Consider the following 23,162-nt stretch of genomic DNA (forward strand, 5'->3'; position numbering starts at 1 on the left):
TAGAACAATTACGTATTGTTCGTGTCCAAACTTTTGGAAAGTGTGGCCAGTATTTTGTAACGCAGTGCGCCTGCGTGATTTTACATAATGAAGAATTAAAAAATATATATATATTAACTGTATTTGGGTGCAAAATACCGGAACTGTGAAATTGACATGTTTAATCTGTTACATGATAAGTTCAGTTTGAGATATATTTGAATAAGACGCACAGAGAATATTTTAGTATATTTACATCTAAAAACGTTTATTTTAAAAGTTTTCACTCTGTTTAAAAATAACATTGCATACCGGATGATATGTTGAAAATTTAAGATTTCTCTGGTGTTATAGTTTGGTACTGATTACGTGTGGAAAGTTACTGTGCCTCGGAATTGCAATTATCGAGTTTTATTTATTTTTCTAATTCGCAAAAAGGACTGCGGCTATGCCAGTATTCAGTTGGAGCTACTCGTGCTAAAAAGTGATTTATTATAGATAATAACAGTTCATTTGGATTCGATCAGAACGTGATCACTTTCAGTGAAGTCGAACAAAATCCAAGATGGTGTCTGGGGCAGTTGCTGCAAGCGGAACCGGAAGTTCGGTGGGAAAAAGTAATCAGGATGAATCCGGAGACGAAACAAAAGTGTTGAACCTGTGTTTATACGTTTTAATTGGTCTGTTTGTTGCGTGCTTTGTTGTTGCTATGGTGTTCGAGGTCAGGAGAATGCATCAGCTAGAAGAGGTCGTCCCGGATACACAAAACGATACGGTCACGTGATATCGGTGAGTTATCTTTCAATCCATATACTATTTTACACACTGGTGGAGGTATTTACTCCTAGTATTGTTATTTAAATTTAAAAAATGTAATCAGTCAAGTGTTCGGTTTGTTAACTTAAAATACTATGGAAAGAGTTTCTGAGTCAACACTTTGCCGTGTACTTCCGGAATATTGTATAAGACAAATAATCTGGTCACAGGATATTAAGTGTAATGTATACTAAGACTTAAAATAGAGTTTGTAGTGTACTTCATGAATTTTGAACAACTTGAAACTCAGTTTAGTTTTGTTAGCTTTTATGTTTTTTTTATAAAAAGAAATACATGCATCAATGTTTTACACTCAATAAAAAAATTGTGATATCAGCCCCCAACCCTCAACACCCCGTCAGCTGAGTGGCAAACCTAATAATAAACCGCTAAACAAACTGGAATTCTTTAATACCTGCCAGGAATGATACTAAGTTTCATTAGTACCCATCACACACGATAACGTTGTGGTATGTGTATTCTCTTTGTAATCCATTAGCAGATATTTCAATGTATTCACTTTGAAATAAAAAAAAATAAAAATTTAAGAATTCGAAATATTTTACCATCAGCAAAAAAGGTTTTCTGTTCAAGATAATTTTTATTCAAATAAGTACATAACCAAAATAACACCTAACAAAAGTTATAAATGGAGAAATTCATAAAGCATATTTTCCAAATATTTGATTTCGTTCAGATTGCAATGCGCTGATTCGGGGTGCGATAAAGGCTGATTTTGACATATAACACACAACCTTGATATTTCTTGATGACTAGATTGCGTTAGAATGGACACAGATTTGAATCTTCCAACTGGCGTTCGTGAATTGGATATGATCCAAGTGTATTTTACCTAACTACTGGTAATAGGAGCTGACGTTTACAGAGGATTCGTGAGATCGATTAGCGAAAACACTGCCAGACACAGACTGAGAAATAATCCGAAGCTGACGGTGGACTCTTTGTTTGAATCTTCATCCTTCAATAACGAAATCGCCTATTACTTCATCCCTTACTAGAGAACCGAAGTATAAATGATGACATGAAATACACCCGCTTTGTTTGGTATATAAGTCGTGAACAGCCAGGATACGCTTGTAGTAGATGATAACTACAAATCCCCCATTGAACAGCATGCGGGAGGTCTGACGCATGCTATTCAAAGCCATTTGGGTAAATTGTTTCGCCGATGGACACAAACAAAGCAGCACAGGACGGCCCGTGATATCACCAACATGAGAAACGAAGATCGCCTCGATATTAAAAATTAATGGCTTTCTAACGACAGAGAGAAAAAAAAAGATCGATAACACTGTATCGTTGTCGGATGTGACGTCATTGTCGGAAGTGACGTCATTATTAAGTGTGTGATTATTGGTTTGGAAACAACTTAATGACGTTTTTGATTTTGTTTTTATATTTTTAACCACAAAACAGAATTGATTTTGACGAGATTTGTATCGATAACATACTTTAACATCTCGTTTAGCAGCAGCAGTATTCACTCCTGACCATGTCACTTTCAGTATCATTATGTCGTAAGCAGGAAGCCACCATGTATAGAATACCCGGATATAAATATGGAACTTTTATGTTTTGCTTTATAGTTTACAAGTAGATAGGCATGAAAAAAAATCAGATAATCAGAAAAAATTATCACAATAGAATGAAATATATTATATAATTGCCACATTCGTTTGGAAGTTGGAAGAGGAGGAGGGGAAGAGGAGGAGGGGAGGAGGAGGGGGAGGTGGAGGAGGGGAAGAGGAGGAGGGGGAGTGGGAGGAGGGGAGGGGGAGGTGGGGAAGAGGAGGAAGAGGAGGGGGAGGAGGGGAAGAGGAGGAAGAGGTGGGGGAGGAGGGGAGGGGGAGGAGGGGAAGAGGAGGAGGGGAGGAGGAGGGGGAGGTTGAGGAGGGGAAGAGGAGGAGGGGGAGTGGGAGGAGGGGAGGGGGAGGTGGGGAAGAGGAGGGGGAGGAGGGGAAGAGGAGGAAGAGGTGGGGGAGGAGGGGAGGAGGGGGAAGAAAGAGGAGGAGGGGAAGGGGAGGAGGGAAAGTGGAGGAGGGGAAGAGGAGGAGTGGGAGGTGGAGAAGAGGAGGAAGAGGAGGGGAGGGGAGGAGGGGAAGAGGAGGAGGGGGAGGAGGGGAAGAGGAGGAGGGAAAGAGGAGGAGGGGAAGAGGAGGAGGAGGGAGGTGGGGAAGAGGAGGAAGAGGAGAGGGAGAAGGGGAAGAGGAAGAAGAGGAGGAGAAGAAGAGGAGGAGGGGGAGGAGGGGAAGAGGAGGAGGGAAAGGAGTGGAGTGAGGCGATTGAAGAAGAAGAGAGGAGCATGAGGGTATTGAAGACAAGGAGAAGATAGGATCGGAAGGGGAGTGGCTAGGAGATCAGAAGGGAACGGGTTATGGATCAGAAAGGGAGGGGGCTAGGGATCAGAAGGGGAGGGGTTAGGGATCAGAAAAAGGGGTTAGGAATCAGAAGGGGAGGGGGTATGGGATCAAAAAGGGGAGGAGGGGTAAAGAATCAGAAGGGGAGGGGGTAGGAGATCAGAAGGGGAGGAGGGGTTAGGGATCAGAAGGGGAGGGGGTTACTGATCAGAAGGGGAGGAGGTTAGGGATCAGAAAGGGAGGGGGTAGGAGATCAGAAGGGGAGGAGGGGTTAGGGATCAGAAGGGGAGGGGTTACTGATCAGAAGGGGAGGAGGTTAGGGATCAAAAAGGGAGGGTGTTACGGACCAGAAGGGAAGAGAAGTTGGAGATCAGAAGGGGAGGGGGTCAGGGATCAGAAGAGGAGGGGGTTAGGGATAAGAAGGGGAGGGGGTTAGGGATCAGAAGGGAAGGGGTTGGAGATCAGAAAGGGAAGGGGGTTAAGGATCAGAAGGAGAGGGGTTGGAGATCAGAAGGGGAGGGGTTTAGAGATCAGAAGGGGAGGGGGTTAGGGATCAGAAGGGGAGGAGGTTAGGGATCAGAAGGGGAGGGGTTGGAGATCAGAAGGGGAGGAGGGTTAGGGATCAGAAGGGGAGGGGTTGGAGATCAGAAGGGGAGGGGGTTAGAGATCAGAAGGGGAGGGGGTTAGGGTTCAGAAGGGGAGGGGTTGGAGATCAGAAGGGGAGGGGGTTAGGGATCAGAAGGGGAGGCGGTTAGGGATCAAAAGGGGAGGGGATTGACTGATATAAAGTTACTTAGCGATCTCTGTTGTTGGTAACCGAGGTCAAGTAATAGCATGTTTGCTTAGTTTGTACTCATTTATAGGAAACGTAAATTTAATTCCAATATTTGTTCTTGCATCAGTACAACAATCTCTTATAGCACCTTAAAAAAGGAAAATTTTCACATATATCAGTCATTAAGTTGTGACACGGAAGTGGAAAATCTTGTCTGGCTTCGCGCCATGGCGGATAGCAACAAATAATAATAGCGGACAAATAAAACCTCCTGGAACTTCTGAAATGAAATGCAATTCGGAAAACCTCGCCCCGAATGTGTGAAGTATATACATTTTACTGTCTTACCTGATAATTTCGATTTTTTTTTCACGAATTAAAATGGGTTATAATGTCTCATACACTCGGTCCTGATGGATTTGTCATAATTCATCTTAAACGTACATATTTTAAGCCTTTCTTAAATTCATTTTTCTTTTCTTTTGATTTCACTCTAAGAAATATTTACAACTCTTACTGTTGCAAGGTATTGTAACGATCTACAGCGTCACATGACTTAACGTTGACTTAACGACCAATCATTGCTGTTTGTTATTTCTGGAGTCCAGTCTACAGTTCATACTAAGTAAGAAATGTGGATCACATTTAGAAAATCTGGACAACGGTCATTCTCTGGTCCTGTCCATCCATTAATCATAAGTGGCTGTAGCCAGGCCGGTCAGCATTGACCACCAGAGACAACGGACTGTGTGATATTAACTAAATCATCATATTTACATGAATACTATCGGACACACGTCAACATGTTCGGGATCGAGAGTGTATGTCGGGCGCTAACAATATGTGAATAAGTATGTGTATAGAGGGTGCTGATTGTCAGAGGCGGAATAAATAGTTCCAGCTATGTGGTTGATAAAGATAACGGTAACTAGTATCATTGTCAGTAGATGGCGCTAATAACATAATACATTCTCTGCGAAGCGCCCATAGTGTCAGGCCACAAGATTAGAACGCAAGTTTAAATAATGTTTAAAATGAAGTCCGAGTGTTTATAAAGGGCGTTACTAGTCTGAGTGTTTATAGCGGGCGTTACTAGTCTGGGTATTTATAGCGGGCGTTACTAGTCTGGGTATTTATAGAGGCCATTACTAGTCTGAGTATTTATAGAGGGCGTTACTAGTCTGGGTATTTATAGAGGGCGTTACTAGTCTGGGTATTTACAGAGAGCGTTACTAGTCTGGGTATTTATAGAGGGCGTTACTAGTCTGAGTATTTATAGAGGGCGTTACTAGTCTGAGTATTTATAGAGGGCGTTACTAGTCTGGGTATTTACAGAGGCCATTACTAGTCTGAGTATTTATAGAGGGCGTTACTAGTCTGGGTATTTACAGAGGGCGTTACTAGTCTGAGTGTTTATAGAGGCCATTACTAGTCTGAATATTTATAGAGGGCGTTACTAGTCTGAGTATTTACAGAGGCCATTACTAGTCTGAGTGTTTATAGAGGGCGTTACTAGTCTGGGTATTTACAGAGGCCATTACTAGTCTGAGTGTTTATAGAGGGCATTACTAGTCTGAGTGATTACAGAGGGCGTTACTAGTCTGAGTATTTATAGAGAGCGTTAGTAGTCTGAGTTTGTTTATAGAGGGCGTTACTAGTCTGAGTATTTACAGAGGCCATTACTAGTCTGAGTGTTTATAGCGGGCGTTACTAGTCTGAGTATTTACAGAGGCCATTACTAGTCTGAGTGTTTATAGCGGGCGTTACTAGTCTGAGTATTTATAGAGAGCGTTAGTAGTCTGAGTTTGTTTATAGAGGGCGTTACTAGTCTGAGTATTTATAGAGAGCGTTAGTAGTCTGAGTGTTTATAGAGGGCGTTACTAGTCTAAGTATTTATAGAGGGCGTTACTAGTCTGGGTGTTTACAGAGAGCGTTAGTAGTCTGAGTGTTATAGAGGGCGTTACTAGTATGAGTGTTTACAGAGGGCGTTACTAGTCTGAGTGTTTACAGAGAGCGTTACTAGCCTGAGTATTCATAGAGGGCGTTACTAGTCTGAGTGTTCACAGAGGGCGTTACTAGTCTCAGTATATACAAAGGGAGCTAGTGGTCTGTATATTTAAAGAGGTCGCTAATGGTCTTGCTATTTACGTGGGATTTGTGAAGGAGGAGGGGGATACTGATATGAGAATTGGTAAAGGGACCAGGAAGTGAAATACCGATCGATGGAGGATCCTTACATCGATAAAACAAATAACTAAACAATACTTATAAATATTTAAGATCACAAGGGTTTCTTATCGTTGATCGATCAGATAAAGGACTGGTACGGTTCAAATTCATTAGATGGAGTACATCTTCTCCCAGACATTCACCTCTTACTACAGGACTCTATGTACACCAGGTGTCAAGTGTAATCATCCTGTACATACCGTATAGTTCTTCCTCATGAATATTTAAATTACGGGTTACGTGTCTACAATCTTTTTGTAGGAGTGTACTTTTACACAAACACGTTCTATAATACAAAGATGGTCTGATTTAGCTTTAAAATACCAGTTGAGAGTGTGATTTGATATAAATTTATCCACTTCAATGAAAAAACGAATTTTTAATTTCTAGAAAGAGGTATGACTCTTAAAAGCCTTATTTGCTGTAAATTTGTCCAGTACTGAAATAGAAATGGAATTTTCAATTTCGAGAAAGAGGTATAGCTCTTAAAAGCCTGATTTGATATACATTTTTCTAGTAGTGAAATGGAAATTGAATTTTCAGTTTCGGGAAAAGATAGGTAGTTGAATAAATATTAGGTTTCATAAAAAATTACAGAGACGGCCAAAGTCTTTAAAGTCAATGCCTTTTTATTTTCAGGCTGTAGAATCTACTCAGGTATGGACGATTATGATACAATCTTTAAAATCCATGATTATTTTAAAATAAAATAACAATATGATTTATAGAAAATAAAGGATACTGAAAAGTCATTACTTTTTGTGGGAATTTATTTCCGTTGATTTCGGGGTTACATCCGCAAACTCATATGTCTACGAACTATTTAAAATAATCTAAGTATATTTATCAAGCTTAACTTATTTAGTGTTGAAGAAATAGCGATTTTTATTTAAATAACCACGAAAATGAACCCCCATGAAAATATATGATTTGACAGCACATATTTAAAGACAGTTGATCAAGCATCACCATTATTTTTACATTTCATTAGTTAACTGTTCAAAATACACTTCCTTTCATTTCATGTCTTTCCAGTCATTCCGACCCGGCACAGATCTCATACGCAGCAGTATAAAAAAAACGTTCATTTATTGTTGAAATTATTCAGGTGGGCACTGGAGTTCCGTTTCTTTGTTTTATTCTCTGTTCGGATGAAACATTTGCTTTTGTTTCTATAAAGAATAAAATGGTGCACTTCTGAAAAAATCGATATCGATGTCAATGTTACTCGATATGAACGGAACTCTTTTGTGTTACTCATGCACGTGTCTATGACAACAACCATAGCAACGCATAAAAAGATGTTTCAGTTAGTATTCTTCCGAAATGCTTTAAAAAATGTTGTATGGATGCTAAAATATACTACAAAAGCCAGAATACAACAACCTTTGTAACGATACATACAATTACTGTTGTGACACCAACTCACATAAACAGGACATACCTGTATCAGCAGAGACGAGTCGTCAGGATTTCGAATAGAAAATCCTACTGTACTACTTCCGGTGACTATAGTTAAACATATATTCATATGGAAGTATCGTATATGTTTTCACTTTGTATTTTGTATAGATATCGTGACTTCATCGTTTATCATACGAGACCGGAAGTCGCTATTTGACTGTACCGCCATACCCGCTATTTCAGCCAAGTCACAAACTAATGTTCTACATTGACCTAGAAGGACGAAACCTAATTATGACACAGTTAAAATTGTATCTAAAGACTTAAAAGTTAGTGATCGCTTGTAAAACCCTTTGTGTTTTTGTGCAATCGATTGTATATAACAACCCTTTGTATTCGAAGATACCTGCGACTTGTGTGTTTTGTACAATCGTTTCAAGTTTGAAACAAAAACGTCTAACTGACAGAACAGCTAAGTTGACCAGTAAACATCAAACAGTTCGGTAGTATAGTACAATTCTCCGGGTCTCTAAGTTCGGCAGTATAGTACAAGTCTCCGGGGCTCAAAGTTCGGCAGTATAGTACAAGTCTCCGGGGCCCAAAGTTCGGCAGTATGGTACAAATCTCTGGAGCTTTAAGTTCGGTAGTATAGTACAATTCTCCGGGTCTCTAAGTTCGGCAGTACAGTACAAGTCTCCGGGGCTTAAAGTTCGGCAGTATAGTACAAATCTCCGGGGCTCAAAGTTCGGCAGTATAGTACAAGTCTCCGGGGCTCAAAGTCTCGGGGCTCAAAGTTCGGCAGTATAGTACAAGTCTCCGGGGCTCAAAGTTCGGCAGTATAGTAAAAGTCTCCGGGTCTCTAAGTTCGGCAGTATAGAACAAGTCTCCGGATCTCCATATAGCCGGTCTGGTAAACTTCTGGTAAACATCCGCCATTTTGTCATTCATAATCTACTCAAATTGTTATCCTTTCTACAAAATAATTAAAACCTGCACTTAAAATTTGTATCTAATAAGTTATCATTCCAAGTATTTCTTACAACGGTACTCTCAAATACTTCTCCACAGATATAAAAAAAAAATTTTTCGGTCGTCGTTTAACTTGTTCGGAAGCTAACAAAGCTTTGACACGAATTACTGTTCACGACGGTGTTATGATAATGTTAGGAGGCCCTGTTCTGGCTTTTGTTGTGAGTCCGTAGACCGTGGACAAAGATATCGATAATCAGGACGAATGGCATGTATACCGTCAATGCTGATATAATAGAAGCTAGTGGTAGTTTGTATATAGAAAGAATTACACAGGGAAAAATCAAAGGGTTGGAACCTTTCATAAAAATCGCTAAAAATATTATGAGATTTTATTGACTACCAGGGACAGATCAAAATGTAGTGTGAGCGAATTTTTGTATCGTTGTGTTTTCGTATGAAACGTTTTGTTTGAGTTTTGGGTGACAGAGCTTATGTATGAGAGCGTTTTGTTTGAGTTTCGGATGACAGAGCTTCTGTATGAGAGCGTTTTGTTTGAGTTTTGGGTAACAGAGCTTCTGTATGAGAACGTTTTGTTTGAGTTTTGGGTGACAGAGCCTCCGTATGTGAGCGTTTTGTTTGAGGTTTGGGTAACAGAGCTTCTGTATGAGAGCGTTTTGTTTGAGTTTTGGGTGACAGAGCTTCTGTATGAGAGCGTTTTGTTTGAGTTTTGGGTGACAGAGCTTCTGTATGAGAGCGTTTTGTTTGAGTTTTGGGTGACAGAGCTTCTTTATGAGAGCGTTTTGTTTGAGGTTTTGGTGACAGAGCTTCTGTATGAGAGCGTTTTGTTTGAGTTTTGGGTGACAGAGCTTCTGTATGAGAGCGTTTTGTTTGAGTTTTGGGTGACAGAGCTTCTGTATTAGAGCGTTTTGTTTGAGTTTCGGATGACAGAGCTTCTGTATGAGAGCGTTTTGTTTGAGTTTTGGGTGACAGAGCTTCTGTATGAGAGCGTTTTGTTTGAGGTTTGGGTGACAGAGCTTCTGTATGAGAGCGTTTTGTTTGAGTTTTGGGTGACAGAGCTTCTGTATGAGAATGTTTTGAATAAATACGTTTCTAGGAGAAATTTGATATACGGGCGTTATATGAGAACCCTTAAGTGAGAGATTTTTGTGAAGGCACTTTTCAACGGGACTTTTTCAAATTGCTTTTTATTACAGTGTTTTCTTCTATAAGAGCTTTTTGGAGGAGAGCTTTCAAAATGAGAGCTTTGTATGAGAGATTTAAAAAAAAAGTTTTTTCTATGAAAGCTCTTTGGAAGAAGACTTTAAATGAGATTTTTTTCGTATAAAAGCTTTAGTATAAGGCTTACAACATTTGTGTGAGAGCTTTTGTACAGGAAATGTCGTATAAAAGCTTTAGTATAAGGCTTACAACATTTGTGTGAGAGCTTTTGTACAGGAAATGTCGTATAAAAGCTTTAGTATAAGGCTTACAACATTTGTGTGATTCTGTAGTAAGAAACAGAGCAGCAGAAATCATACTTCAATGATATCAAACAGCGTGTTATTGTTGTTGTAAGTATAAAGGCTTGTCTACCGTGGATGGAACACTGACAACATATTGTATGAGCTCATTCTTGTAGAATTATGTAGTGAAGTCTTTGGTGATAAAACATACCGGCCTTGAATCATTGTACATCTCTGGTTCGTTCTTGTTCCCTTTTTCATTCTGTCTTTACAACATATTCTTTTTTTTCTTTCCTCTTCACTTCGGTATGCACGCTATGTTGTTATGTTTAATACGAAATATTGTTTTTTTTTGTCTCATTTCTCTCCTTCACACCCATTCGCGGATATCTGCATAACCTGTAAATACCAAAACACAATGACCTCATTAATATGTATCATTATAGATCGTTACATCCGACTGAAATAGGATCACGTTTCTTCTTCCAAGTTCTTTTTCATAATGGATTCTGTTATATGCCAAATATTACAGTACTGTAAAATTATTAATTCTCGCGGTGAAATTTATTTTCGTTGATTAAGAGAGAACTCCACGAGTTCATACATCCACAGTCAGTTATATCTTGAGGTTATCTATTGAACTATATTTTCCACGAAAAAAAGTCCACGAAATTGTAAAAATTAGACACTACATGAAAATAAAATATGCGTCTAAGAAATAGTAAGAATTAAAGCCCAACGAAAATATATTATTTAACAGTATTTAATAATAGACACAGTAACATGTCAGCGTGTAGAATATCGTATTATGGGTTGTACACTCTTTCTAGGTTAATGTCACGCAGGTGTTTTCTTGAGTGTCGCGGTCTGATAATTGATAAACTACATCAACGATGATGATGATGATGATGATGATGATGATGATAATGTTGTTGTTGTTGTTGTTGTTGTTGATGATGATGATGATGATGATGATGATGATGATGATGATGATGATGATGATGATGATGATGATGATGATGATGATGATGGTTTATCGCCTCAGTTTTATGTGACTTGCTACATCCATGTTTAGCTTCACTAACAGACGGACATGCGCAGTGTCGGTATATTTTCCATCGCACCATTCAATGACATTTTGTATATCTGATTATTACAGACGAAAAATTGAATTTAGGAACAAAGCAAGCTTATTGACTTGTCAACTTAATTCCAGTCCTCATGTTACCCGCAACAACAACAGCAGTTGATCAAAACTTATATTTAATTTAAAAAACAAAACTAAAATAAATTACAAAATACTTTTAAAACTTCTTGAAAAATTAACTCAGTTCCAAGATAAATTTTATAATACATTTCTAAATTAAATTTTAGAATATAAGTTATTGCCCAGCGTATTTTTTAGATAAAGAAATACTGTAAGTCTCTATTTTGCAGATGGTTCAGATTTTCGCGGGTTCATGAAGCACCTTGCGTGTATTCCTTCAGTCTTATTCATAATACAGAGTTATCTGCTCTTGTGATGAGGTATTCATTATTACGTGAATATATGATAATATAATGTAATTGTTTCACTCAAGTTAATGACGTAACAGTAAATACCCGAATTCAAGAGCAGATAACTCTGTATTACGAAAAGACAGTATTAATCTTGCCCTGAATCAACACACTATATAAAGTTCTTTTAATTTTATCTTAAAGTAATCTTTTTTGGTGATTTGATTCCTCCCAGCGAAAAAAAAGCAAGAAAAAACTTCGAAATCAAAAATACATCATCTACGAAGACGCTGATATCGTGTACAGTCACAGTAAGAAAAATGCGCGTCTATAGGTGTAATGAGATTTAGGAATGTTTTATAGTGGAACGCAATGGAACTGACATACAACATTCCTTCACACGCAAATAGTTCATACGTCAATGTATTGTTCTGCATATTGAACATTAAGAACATGCCAAGCAAAATAAGTAGTGATTATTTCTCTTCAATTTGTCGCGCTAAAAAGAACCGAACTGCTAGGATCGAGCATGGAACAACATGGCTGCATGTTTCTTCAGCACGTATCGATGTGGATACATAAATCTCCATCATTGCCGGAGTCATTGGACACGTGTCACCGTGAGATAGATATTAATAGCTGTTGGGAATGGTTTCTATCATCTATGGAAAAATCGGACACCGGAGTGGTATGTTAATTCAATACAGACCTGAGTATCTCGCGAGGACATGTAGTGAGACGGACGGTGTAGATCAATGGTCCAACTAGAATCCCGTAGGGTTTTGCAGCAGGTGATGGGTTAGAGAGTAAACAACAGGAGAGTGTAATCATTGACATACTTACCTACTCACGGATAATTAACTTGTTATGGAAGCAATTGTCTGTGATCTCGCGAGAATTGAGACTGGAACCACAGCCGATCGTATGTAGGTATTAGTCACCTCGCGAGAATTGAGACTGGAACTGTGGGAAAAAAGGGAGATATTTTGAAAGTAACATTGTGATCTCGCGAGATATGAGACTGGAATTGTAGAAAAGGGGTAATATTATGTTAGTTACAGTGATCTCGCGAGAATTTAGACAGGAACTGCTGAAAAAAGACGCGGAAATGTCCGTACCCTTTAATTAACCGTGACAAGGACAATTCTTACAAAACTGTGTCGAAGCATTTATTTGAAAATGGATACAATCTACTTGATCAAATAAGAGGGAAAATGTGAAATTATACTGTCACACTTGAATGATTTACGAATGAGGACTATGGAACTACTGATGCATGCGACAGGATTACAGAAGATACGGGGTCTTGATTCCATACTTCGGAAACGATGACCTCGTGTTTATAAGCACGTCTATTGTATAATGATTATGGATATAACGTTAGGATGTAATGATGTCATATAACGAATGTCGTTCATGGTTCGATGAACTTTAGGTTATGGAACAATGTCTGTTTATAGATTTTTTCCGGAAGTTGAATGTACATTATCAAGACTGGAATGTGAATGAAAAAAACCCAGATTGTGTGAAATTGGACGATTCAACTTGTAAACCAATTGAACGCATGATTACACCATCAACATCGACAATTGGCCTTTGTTCCGTTGGTTGGGATTCAAGTATAATGTGATTCTGAAATTCAACTCAGACAAAAGTAATTACTATTTTGGCAAATTTCCCTCTTGACAAAGAAACTATCGTTTACCATACGAGTTTTACCTCGATAAATGATATGAATTACATGGGAAAATTTTTCTCAAAAGAAAAATAAATTCCATCATAGATTTTATACTTGCTCAGTGAAAGAAGTTCCTGGTCTGGAAAATATACATATTAAGAGGGACGGCTTCTTTCCCTAAAAGATACCTGCGCAGAGTAAAGGATTTCCTACCCTGAAAGATTTACTTTTTTCCGGAGAACGTAGCTCCTGCCTGGGAAATTTACCTTTTCACGGAAAGGATTTCTTGATATGGACAATTCAGCTAATCAGAGAAAGGCTTTCCTATCGTAGGAAAAATACTCTGAAGATTTGTGATGTGTCGCTGAAATGAATTAGGTCAAGTTAGAAAGAGGTTGTGATATTTCGATGAGGGAAGGTTAATGATACATGATATATATAATTTTGTGGTGTCCCTTGTCGAAGTTATTTCAATGATATCAGTTTATTGATGTTAAACGTAGTGATATAAATTTTTCGGTAGACAGAAAAAGCCGAATACAACACTGAATTATAGATGAAGAAAGTTTGAAATAGCAGTGACATTTGTCTAAATGTGATATTCAATAGCATAGATATATATCGTCTCTGTGCCTAGCGTAAAAGGGCTGTACTTTTGCTGTAGTGCCGATACAGCGAACAGCTTATATGAAATATTATCCCGGAAATACAGCCATATATAGACTAAGTTCATTGTGAACAAGGTATATATTTCCGTGTATGCTGATCCAATGTCGAGCTTACAAAAATATCTTAGAAGTGCCGGTTTTTTTTAGACGTCGATAGGTGTACAGAGACTGTGTGTCAGTTGACGAGAATGATGAGAGAGCTCTACAAATACAACTGATAATACGTTATGATTTTCAGCTATGTTTACAGAGAATAATTATGTTTACCTGTGATATTGATACTGAACGAGTATTGTACTCTTTAGCTCCAAAAGTTTACGGACTACTCTGACACCTTGAATGAGAGAACTGTTTTCCTACTATTAGAATACTTCGAGGTTGTTCTAACTTCAAAAGTATATTTACAGATTCACAACGTCCTGAACAAGGTAACCAATATTTACTACTGGAGTTAACTTCAAATATATTTCCATTTCCAAAAGTCTTTAATGAATGAACCAATTTGCACTGTTGGAATGCTTTTCGGATACATTGAGTTTCTTCAAACTTCAAAATTCATCAACGAACCAAAAACCCTTGAAGAAGGCAGTCGATTTGAGCCTTTGAAGAACAATTTTATCATATTGAGTTGATGGACAGACGCAAAAATTTTCGATGTTTTGCTGACGACAAGAAACAATCGAAAGTAGTCACACTGGATTTGCCACAAGGTCAAAGTTCATTGACAAGTTAACTAGTGCGGGCTTTCCTGACTCGTTCATGCATAATTAATTACAATCTTATCGAACGATTTAAAAGTTATCAAGATTTCGATTTGTCAAACTAGATATAGGCTAACCACACATCCATTACAGTAACGAGAGTTTAATAGTTAGTGAAATATTTACTTCTAAAGTTGTTTAAACTTTACATTTAACAACGGTAAATGGATCTTCTGAAGACTTGATTGTCTCTATATTTAGATTTTGTATCGATGTAAGTGTTTGACAAACACATATCTATTCACACACAACTCAGCAACAGTGCTTGGTGAATCCAACTTTTTCTGGGATCAATATCAGTTCTCTTTGACCATAGAACAGTCGGGGGTACTAAAGCGAACTAATATACGTGTGGCAAGTATCACTTATACAGTGGACAAGCTTGGATGAAATCCTTGTTGGACAAATAAAAATATTGACTCGGTCAATCGATATCGATTGTCATTGTGATATTTGAACTTGATATGAGAAGTCTTTTGGTTTGTTAGTGTATAAAACTGACTATTAGCTTGGTGGCTCCGTGGCAGGTTGTTAGGCGCTGATACACAATTCACAGACATCAATTTGGACCATTCATCACACAGATTAAGATCGTGTTCAAAAGAAGTATTTATAAAACCGATGCTGTACAGAAATATGTGAAGTCTGAAAGAATTTGAACAACTATGTCCGCTAATATTTAAAGAAAGCTGTCTGCCACGTTTAAATTTCATAACAGTAATTCTTTGAGTCTGGAGATACGGATCGCCCCAGGTTCAGTTTATACTCGCTAATGGTGTTAGAAATATGAATCTACAAATAAAAGGGGGATTAAAACTCGTCTTTCATGTTCGCCATTCGCACGTGTGTTTGGCTAGACCGTAAACTGAATGGTGAACGATATGTTGGATTATACAAGGAATACAGTGTAAGCGATGTAGTGATGATATACATAAATGCCAGACCATTCACCACAGAGGAGGGACTCGCTACAGTAAGTAAACATTCACCAGTTTCTTAATCACGCTACATGACAAGATCTCGCGGGATTTATCACACAATGTGATATTTCATACTCTGTTTTTTTATCTACTATATCAAGTGACATGCATGAATACTTCATAAATCAACGAGGGTACGACGAGAGTACGACGAGATTGAAATGTCAAGTGGAATATGTTTCACGAAGGGAGTGTAATAGTTCATGCCGTGAAAGTGTTTGAAACAAATAGGACCTCCTACGTAACAGGTAGTATCACATATTCCACGAGGAAAACATCATACTTAATTTCTTGTTACAAAACACTTGATAGCTGTTTGACTGAAGAGGTGTCTTCGGGGAATATTTTCCAGATTTGAAAATAACATATTTATTTGTTTACAAACTTGTTCGATGTTTATTGAAATATATTCACCAAAATCTTTTAAGATGGGAAGATTGTTTTGATGACGTAATAAGACGAAGGTGTGACGTAATTTTCCAAATATGGTGTTAAAGATCGCTTGAAGGAAATCAGAACATTAAACTGATTGGTTGAGTGTATCTTCCTCAGATTTATAAAGTAATGACGGTGATACTTGTTCATGATTGGGAATTTGGATGAATGATACCGATACAAATTAATTGACTGTTGTGAACGAAAACGGAATGTAATGTTGAACCCTTCGTACCTGTGAAATAATTTCCTTTCGACGGAGAATATCATTGACGTCATTAGTAACATGCTTCGTAAACTATGACGTCATTGTGAATCATGAAAGTATATCAAATGGATTGTTTAATACATCACATGTATGACGTCATTAACATTTCGGGATTATGACGTCATTGTAAAACTTTGTTTCATATACCCTCGTTTTGGGACTTAGTGATTTGTAATATTTTGACATCACTGCTGTTGTGGTTCATGAAGTTAAACATGTCTCTTTTGACAGCAAGTCCATCTCACGATGGCGTCGTAGACTCGAATAATCAATAATTATGGTAACTGGATCTGTGGCTGTTTCCGGTTCCGGTTTCGGCGGAAGTGGAATGGGCGGAGACGCAGCTGATGATACAGCCATGCTTAAAAGGTGTTTGAACCTTGTGTTGGTAGTTTTTATCGGATGTGTGCTACTAGCTATGACGTTTGAAATTCTCAGGATGCAAAGATTAGCTAGAGAAGTGACTAACTCTACTTTAATGGATTGAGAATTCTATGGATCCGCATTACTGAGATATCGTTAATCCGGAGTTTTAAATCTCTGTCCACAGATATACAGAATAATGGTGTTAACATCCATATCTAGTACGGTGAATATTAACAAAAATAGTCGTGGGTACTTTCGATGTTGATACTGTAAACGATTTGCTGATCTTTTCCTATTTGAAATTTGCTGATTAAAGTTATTTGATAACATATCTATAAGGTAAAATTAATTAAATACCATATTCAAGCTGAAATATATTTATAAAAATACATTTGATCATTTTATAGAATTAATTCTGTGAAAAAATGAGGGCCAATTTTAGACTTCAATAAGGAAAACAGTAAACTCATATTTAGAAAACTTCAGATAAACAAAGAAAAATTTGGATAAACTTGGGAAGAATTCGGATAACTTTAGGAAGAATTCGGATAACCTTAAGAAGTGTTCGGATAAACGGGATATCGTAAAAGATGCTCAACTTGTTATGGATCAGAATGTCATTTTATATCGCATTTTAAAGACTGAACAGTATTGTATTGAACGATTTTGCCCATTCTCTTATATTACGGCAAAAGATGTGTTGTATTCCATTTTTTTTTATTATGATTAATTGTTTTTGTTTAATCTGAACGATGTAATTTTGAATATTGTTGTAAATATCGTAGAAAATTGTTAACAATAAAGAATTCAACTTCCGATTTTTGTTATAAATAATAAGAAAAAAAATCAAGCATGATCGATTTCTTTAACTTTAAAAAGGCGATTTTCACCAAGTCGTCTTATCTATTATTGTTTCTTGATTCAAATAATGAAGTATTTCAAGTTGTTTATTCAGATACAACATCAAACCGGATACATTCTAAGGCGTTCACAGATTAGTAGTACAATATGCTTAAAAGATATATTAATGCCAAAAAGATTTGGTACAAATTACAAAAACGTTAACAACGCACTTCAGTATTAATATCATTACATACATATACATCAGATGGCTTAACTTCGTTATTGTCTAGAGAGAGAGAGAGAGAGAGAGAGAGAGAGAGAGAGAGAGAGAGAGAGAGAGAGAGAGAGAGAGAGAGAGAGAGAGAGGGGGGGGGTGGGGTGGGGGGGGAGTGAAGGGCAGACACAAAGGGAGAGAGAGAGAGAGAGAGAGAGAGAGAGAGAGAGAGAGAGAGAGAGAGAGAGAGAGAGAGAGAGAGAGAGAGAGAGAGAGAGAGAGAGAGAGAGAGAGAGAGAGAGAGAGAGAGAGAGAGAGAGAGAGAGAGAGAGAGAGAGAGAGAGAGAGAGAGAGAGAGAGAGAGAGAGAGAGAGAGAGAGAGAGAGAGAGAGAGAGAGAGAGAGAGAGAGAGAGAGAGAGAGAGAGAGAGAGAGAGAGAGAGAGAGAGAGAGAGAGAGAGAGAGAGAGAGAGAGAGAGAGAGAGAGAGAGAGAGAGAGAGAGAGAGAGAGAGAGAGAGAGAGAGAGAGAGAGAGAGAGAGAGAGAGAGAGAGAGAGAGAGAGAGAGAGAGAGAGAGAGAGAGAGAGAGAGAGAGAGAGAGAGAGAGAGAGAGAGAGAGAGAGAGAGAGAGAGAGAGAGAGAGAGAGAGAGAGAGAGAGAGAGAGAGAGAGAGAGAGAGAGAGAGAGAGAGAGAGAGAGAGAGAGAGAGAGAGAGAGAGAGAGAGAGAGAGAGAGAGAGAGAGAGAGAGAGAGAGAGAGAGAGAGAGAGAGAGAGAGAGAGAGAGAGAGAGAGAGAGAGAGAGAGAGAGAGAGAGAGAGAGAGAGAGAGAGAGAGAGAGAGAGAGAGAGAGAGAGAGAGAGAGAGAGAGAGAGAGAGAGAGAGAGAGAGAGAGAGAGAGAGAGAGAGAGAGAGAGAGAGAGAGAGAGAGAGAGAGAGAGAGAGAGAGAGAGAGAGAGAGAGAGAGAGAGAGAGAGAGAGAGAGAGAGAGAGAGAGAGAGAGAGAGAGAGAGAGAGAGAGAGAGAGAGAGAGAGAGAGAGAGAGAGAGAGAGAGAGAGAGAGAGAGAGAGAGAGAGAGAGAGAGAGAGAGAGAGAGAGAGAGAGAGAGAGAGAGAGAGAGAGAGAGAGAGAGAGAGAGAGAGAGAGAGAGAGAGAGAGAGAGAGAGAGAGAGAGAGAGAGAGAGAGAGAGAGAGAGAGAGAGAGAGAGAGAGAGAGAGAGAGAGAGAGAAGGGAGAGAGAGAGAGAGAGGGGGGGGAGTGAATAGTATTGTGTTCACACTTACAATTTAGACACATACCATTATGATGCTAACAGATTATAGTATTTGTAAATATCTTAACACAGCTGCTCCAGACATTTAGTCTACTATTATGATGTGCATCACCAAAGAATATGATAATACTATCAAGTTGAAAATAATTATGCTCTGTGCTTCTTAGAATCTTTATAAAGATAAAAACTCTAACACAATTGTGAACACGTCAAATTGTTTTTTTTTTTAATTCAGTCTCAATGAAATTAAATACACGGACATCCTTAAAAACGTACAAGGAAGCTGAGAAAAGGATATTTAGAGAAAAAACATTGTAAACGAATGAATGAATGAATAAATGAATGAATGAATGAATGAATGAATGAATGAATGAATGAATGAATCAATCAATCAATCAATCAATCAATAAATCGATCAATTAATCAATCGATCGATCGATCGGTCAATCAATCAAAAAGATCAGACGTTAAATAATCCCATTAATACCATCAGATTAACAGATGTTGGCACAGCGCTGACCATAAGCATATGTGTAACAGAGTTATGTCCCTTAGTTTGTTTGGTTATCAAACAACAGTTACATTTAGAATGTGTTTTTTTTCACCCAATCAAAATCTCGTTTATTTGTAATACACAAAACACCTGGGTTGCTGAGTAAATATCAAAACATTACACAAGGGAAACTGTACAGATTTTACCGGGGATGTAAACTTCTCTGGTAATCAGAACTTTAAATATGTATTACAAACTAAATATTGATATGGTTTTTAAATATTTTCATTGTTTATTTTTTTGTGAACTATTTACATAATAGTCAATGATTATATAAAAAGCTATAAGAAATACATGTAGTTAATAAATTTCAGATAACTTGTTGAAAACATCAAAAACTCTTAACTGTCTGAGTGATATTAAATACTTCTGACGATAACAGGGCGAAACAGATGTATGATGTTATTCATTGTTTGGCCTTACTGTATCTAACTCTAAATTTGTATTGAAAGGTGCTCTTCACTTGTGTGTCTCTCGTACAATTTAATATACAGTTGACAACTTCATTCATTTGTTTCATCTTTGTAGAACGCGTTGGTGTTGCTAAGGGCCGAAAATGGCGACTCTTGGGAGACGACAGAGAAAAATCGATATTGATCCTAATAAATACCCAAAACCATATAAGGATATGCACCAACACCGCAATAAAAATGAATAAATAAATAGAATTATTATAGAATTTCATAAACGCGAATGCCCTCTATCTCTCTCCGTCTCTCTCACTCTGTCTCTGTCTATCACTCTGTCTCTCTCTCTCCCTCTCTATCTCTGTCTCTCTCTCACTGTCTCTGTCTATCATTCTGTCTCTCTCTCACTGTCTCTGTCTGTCTGTCTCTGTCTCTGTCTCACTCTGTCTCTGTCTATCACTCTGTCTCTCTCTGTCTCTCTCTCTCACTGTGTCTGTCTGTCTGTCTATCTGTCTCTTTGTCTGTCTGTCTGTCTCTCTCTCTCTCTCTCTCTCCCTCTCTCTGTCTCGGTCTCTCTCTCACACTCTCTCTCCCTCTATCACTCTGTCTCTCTCTCACTCTGTCTGTCTCTCTCTTTCTGTCTGTCTCTGTTTCTGTCTCACTCTGTCTCTGTCTCTCACTCTGTCTGTCTCTCTCTCTGTCTCTCTGTCTCTGTCTCTGTCTCTCTCTGTCTCTCTCTCTCTCTCTCTCTCTCTTACGATATATATATATATATAGCTACATTCTTCATTGATTCTATTTAATCGAACATTTCACAAATTGTCAGTATCTTGCCAAATTATTAGTGGATAAATTTATATCTCCAAGTAGGGACACGTGTGTAATATGAACCGTGCTAATATTCGAATGAATTAAAATATGGCGTGCATCTAGAATCACAAAGACTTTACAAAAACATGATTCTGTAGTACAAATTACTAGATAAAAAAGAGCCACATAGTGACTACCATTACGTCAAACAGCTGTTCTACTCACCATCGTTGGTGATTGGAATATCTCGATATTCCGGGGAGACAATTCGTGAAGTCTTATGTGAACCAGCGTTGGATGTCAGGTTGAGTAATGAGAGATGTTTGATATCTCGTAAGTCTCGTGATAACTTACAGTAAAATTGTATATTTTCGTGGTTTTTAAAATTCGTGGTTTTCCAAAAATATACATTTTCGTAAGTTCTTGATATCGTGGAGAATTATTGTTCATGAAATCTAATGGTATTATAATCCGAGTCAGCTTTATCATTTCGAGGACATATAAATTCGTAGATAAAAAGTACATGCCAGTTCAACGAAAATAAAAAAAAACACGAAAATTAATGCATGTTTGAAAAGCTGAGACTAAACTGCCTTCTGGGATACATTGAGAGCGAAAATAAGCTTTATTTAACGTATCCCCTCGTGTATATTTCTATTATTCCTGGATTCTTGTAAAATAAATCTTTTATTCGTGGTAAACTGGACCATTCAGCATTCCAAACAGATTATAGATTCCTTTCATCAATTAACATCCATGTTAAATATATCACGGTTCTGAATAGAGATACAATACAGTAACAAGACCGATAACTAGAAATGACCTTTGTTGAACTCATATACCTATGTTGTGTGTATGAAAAATCGTTCATGTAGTGTAAAATGACACACGGTAAACAGTGTAGTGATTTATATAGTGTAAAATGACACACGGTAAACAGTGTAGAGATTTACGTTGTGTAAAATGACACACGGTAAATGGTGTAGATATTTACGTAGTGTAAAATGACACACGGTTTACAGTGTAGAGATTTACGGAATGTAAAATGACACCCGGTAAATGGTGTAGAGATTTACGTAGTGTACAATGACACACGGTAAACAGTGTAGAGATTTACGTAGTGTAAAATGACACACGGTAAACAGTGTAGAGATTTACGTAGTGTATAATGACACACGGTAAACAGTGTAGAGATTTACGTAATGTAAAATAACACACGGTAAACAGTGTAGAGATTTACGTAGTGTAAAATGACACACGGTAAACAGTGCAGAGATTTACGTAGTGTAAAATGACACATGGTAAATGGTGTAGAGATTTACGTAGTGTAAAATGACACACGGTAAACGGTGTAGAGATTTACGTAGTGTATAATGACACACGGTAACAGTGTAGAGATTTACGGTAAATGGTGTAGATTTACGTAGTGTAAATGACACACGGTAAACAGTGTAGAGATTTACGTTGTGTAAAATGACACCGGTAAATGGTGTAGAGATTTACGTTGTGTAAAATGACACACGGTAAATGGTGTAGAGATTTACATTGTGTAAAATGACACACGGTAAATGGTGTAGAGATTTACGTAGTGTAAAATGACACACGGTAAACAGTGTAGAGATTTACGTAGTGTAAAATGACACACGGTAAACAGTGTAGAGATTTACGTAGTGTAAAATGACACACGGTAAACAGTGTAGAGATTTACGTAATGTAAAATGACACACGGTAAACAGTGTAGAGATTTACGTTGTGTAAAATGACACACGGTAAATGGTGTAGAGATTTACGTAGTGTACAATGACACACGGTAAACAGTGTGGAGATTTACGTAGTGTACAATGACACACGGTAAACAGTGTAGAGATTTACGTTGTGTAAAATGACACACGGTAAATGGTGTAGAGATTTACGTAGTGTATAATGACACACGGTAAACAGTGTAGAGATTTACGTAGTGTAAAATAACACACGGTAAACAGTGCAGAGATTTACGTAGTGTAAAATGACACACGGTAAGCAGTGTAGAGATTTACGTAGTGTATAATGACACACGGTAAACGGTGTAGAGATTTACGTAGTGTATAATGACACATGGTAAACAGTGTAGAGATTTACGTAGTGTATAATGACACACGGTAAACAGTGTAGAGATTTACGTAGTGTAAAATGACACACGGTAAGCAGTGTAGAGATTTACGTAGTGTAAAATGGCACACGGTTTACAGTGTAGAGATTTACGTTGTGTAAAATGACACACGGTAAATGGTGTAGATATTTACGTAGTGTAAAATGACACACGGTAAATGGTGTAGAGATTTACGTAATGTAAAATGACACACACGGTAAACAGTGTAAAATGGACGGTTTACGTAGTGTAAAATGACACACGGTA

General features: G+C 37.9%; 1 protein-coding gene across 1 annotated transcript; it reads right to left on the reverse strand.

The window, feature by feature from the left end:
- Positions 1-9,042: 9,042 nt before the first annotated feature.
- On the reverse strand, positions 9,043-16,663 carry LOC132555823 (serine/arginine repetitive matrix protein 2-like). The gene is made up of 2 exons (XM_060220183.1): positions 16,549-16,663; positions 9,043-9,632 (listed from the first exon to the last, which is right to left on the reverse strand). Exons 1-2 carry the CDS (start codon positions 16,661-16,663, stop codon positions 9,043-9,045), a joined length of 705 nt encoding a protein of 234 aa, XP_060076166.1.
- Between the last annotated feature and the right edge of the window lie 6,499 nt (positions 16,664-23,162).

Source organism: Ylistrum balloti, unplaced genomic scaffold (assembly GCF_031769215.1).
Source record: "Ylistrum balloti isolate Yb309-2 unplaced genomic scaffold, AGI_CSIRO_Ybal_v1 Utg370518, whole genome shotgun sequence".
Lineage (NCBI taxonomy): Eukaryota > Metazoa > Mollusca > Bivalvia > Pectinida > Pectinidae > Ylistrum > Ylistrum balloti.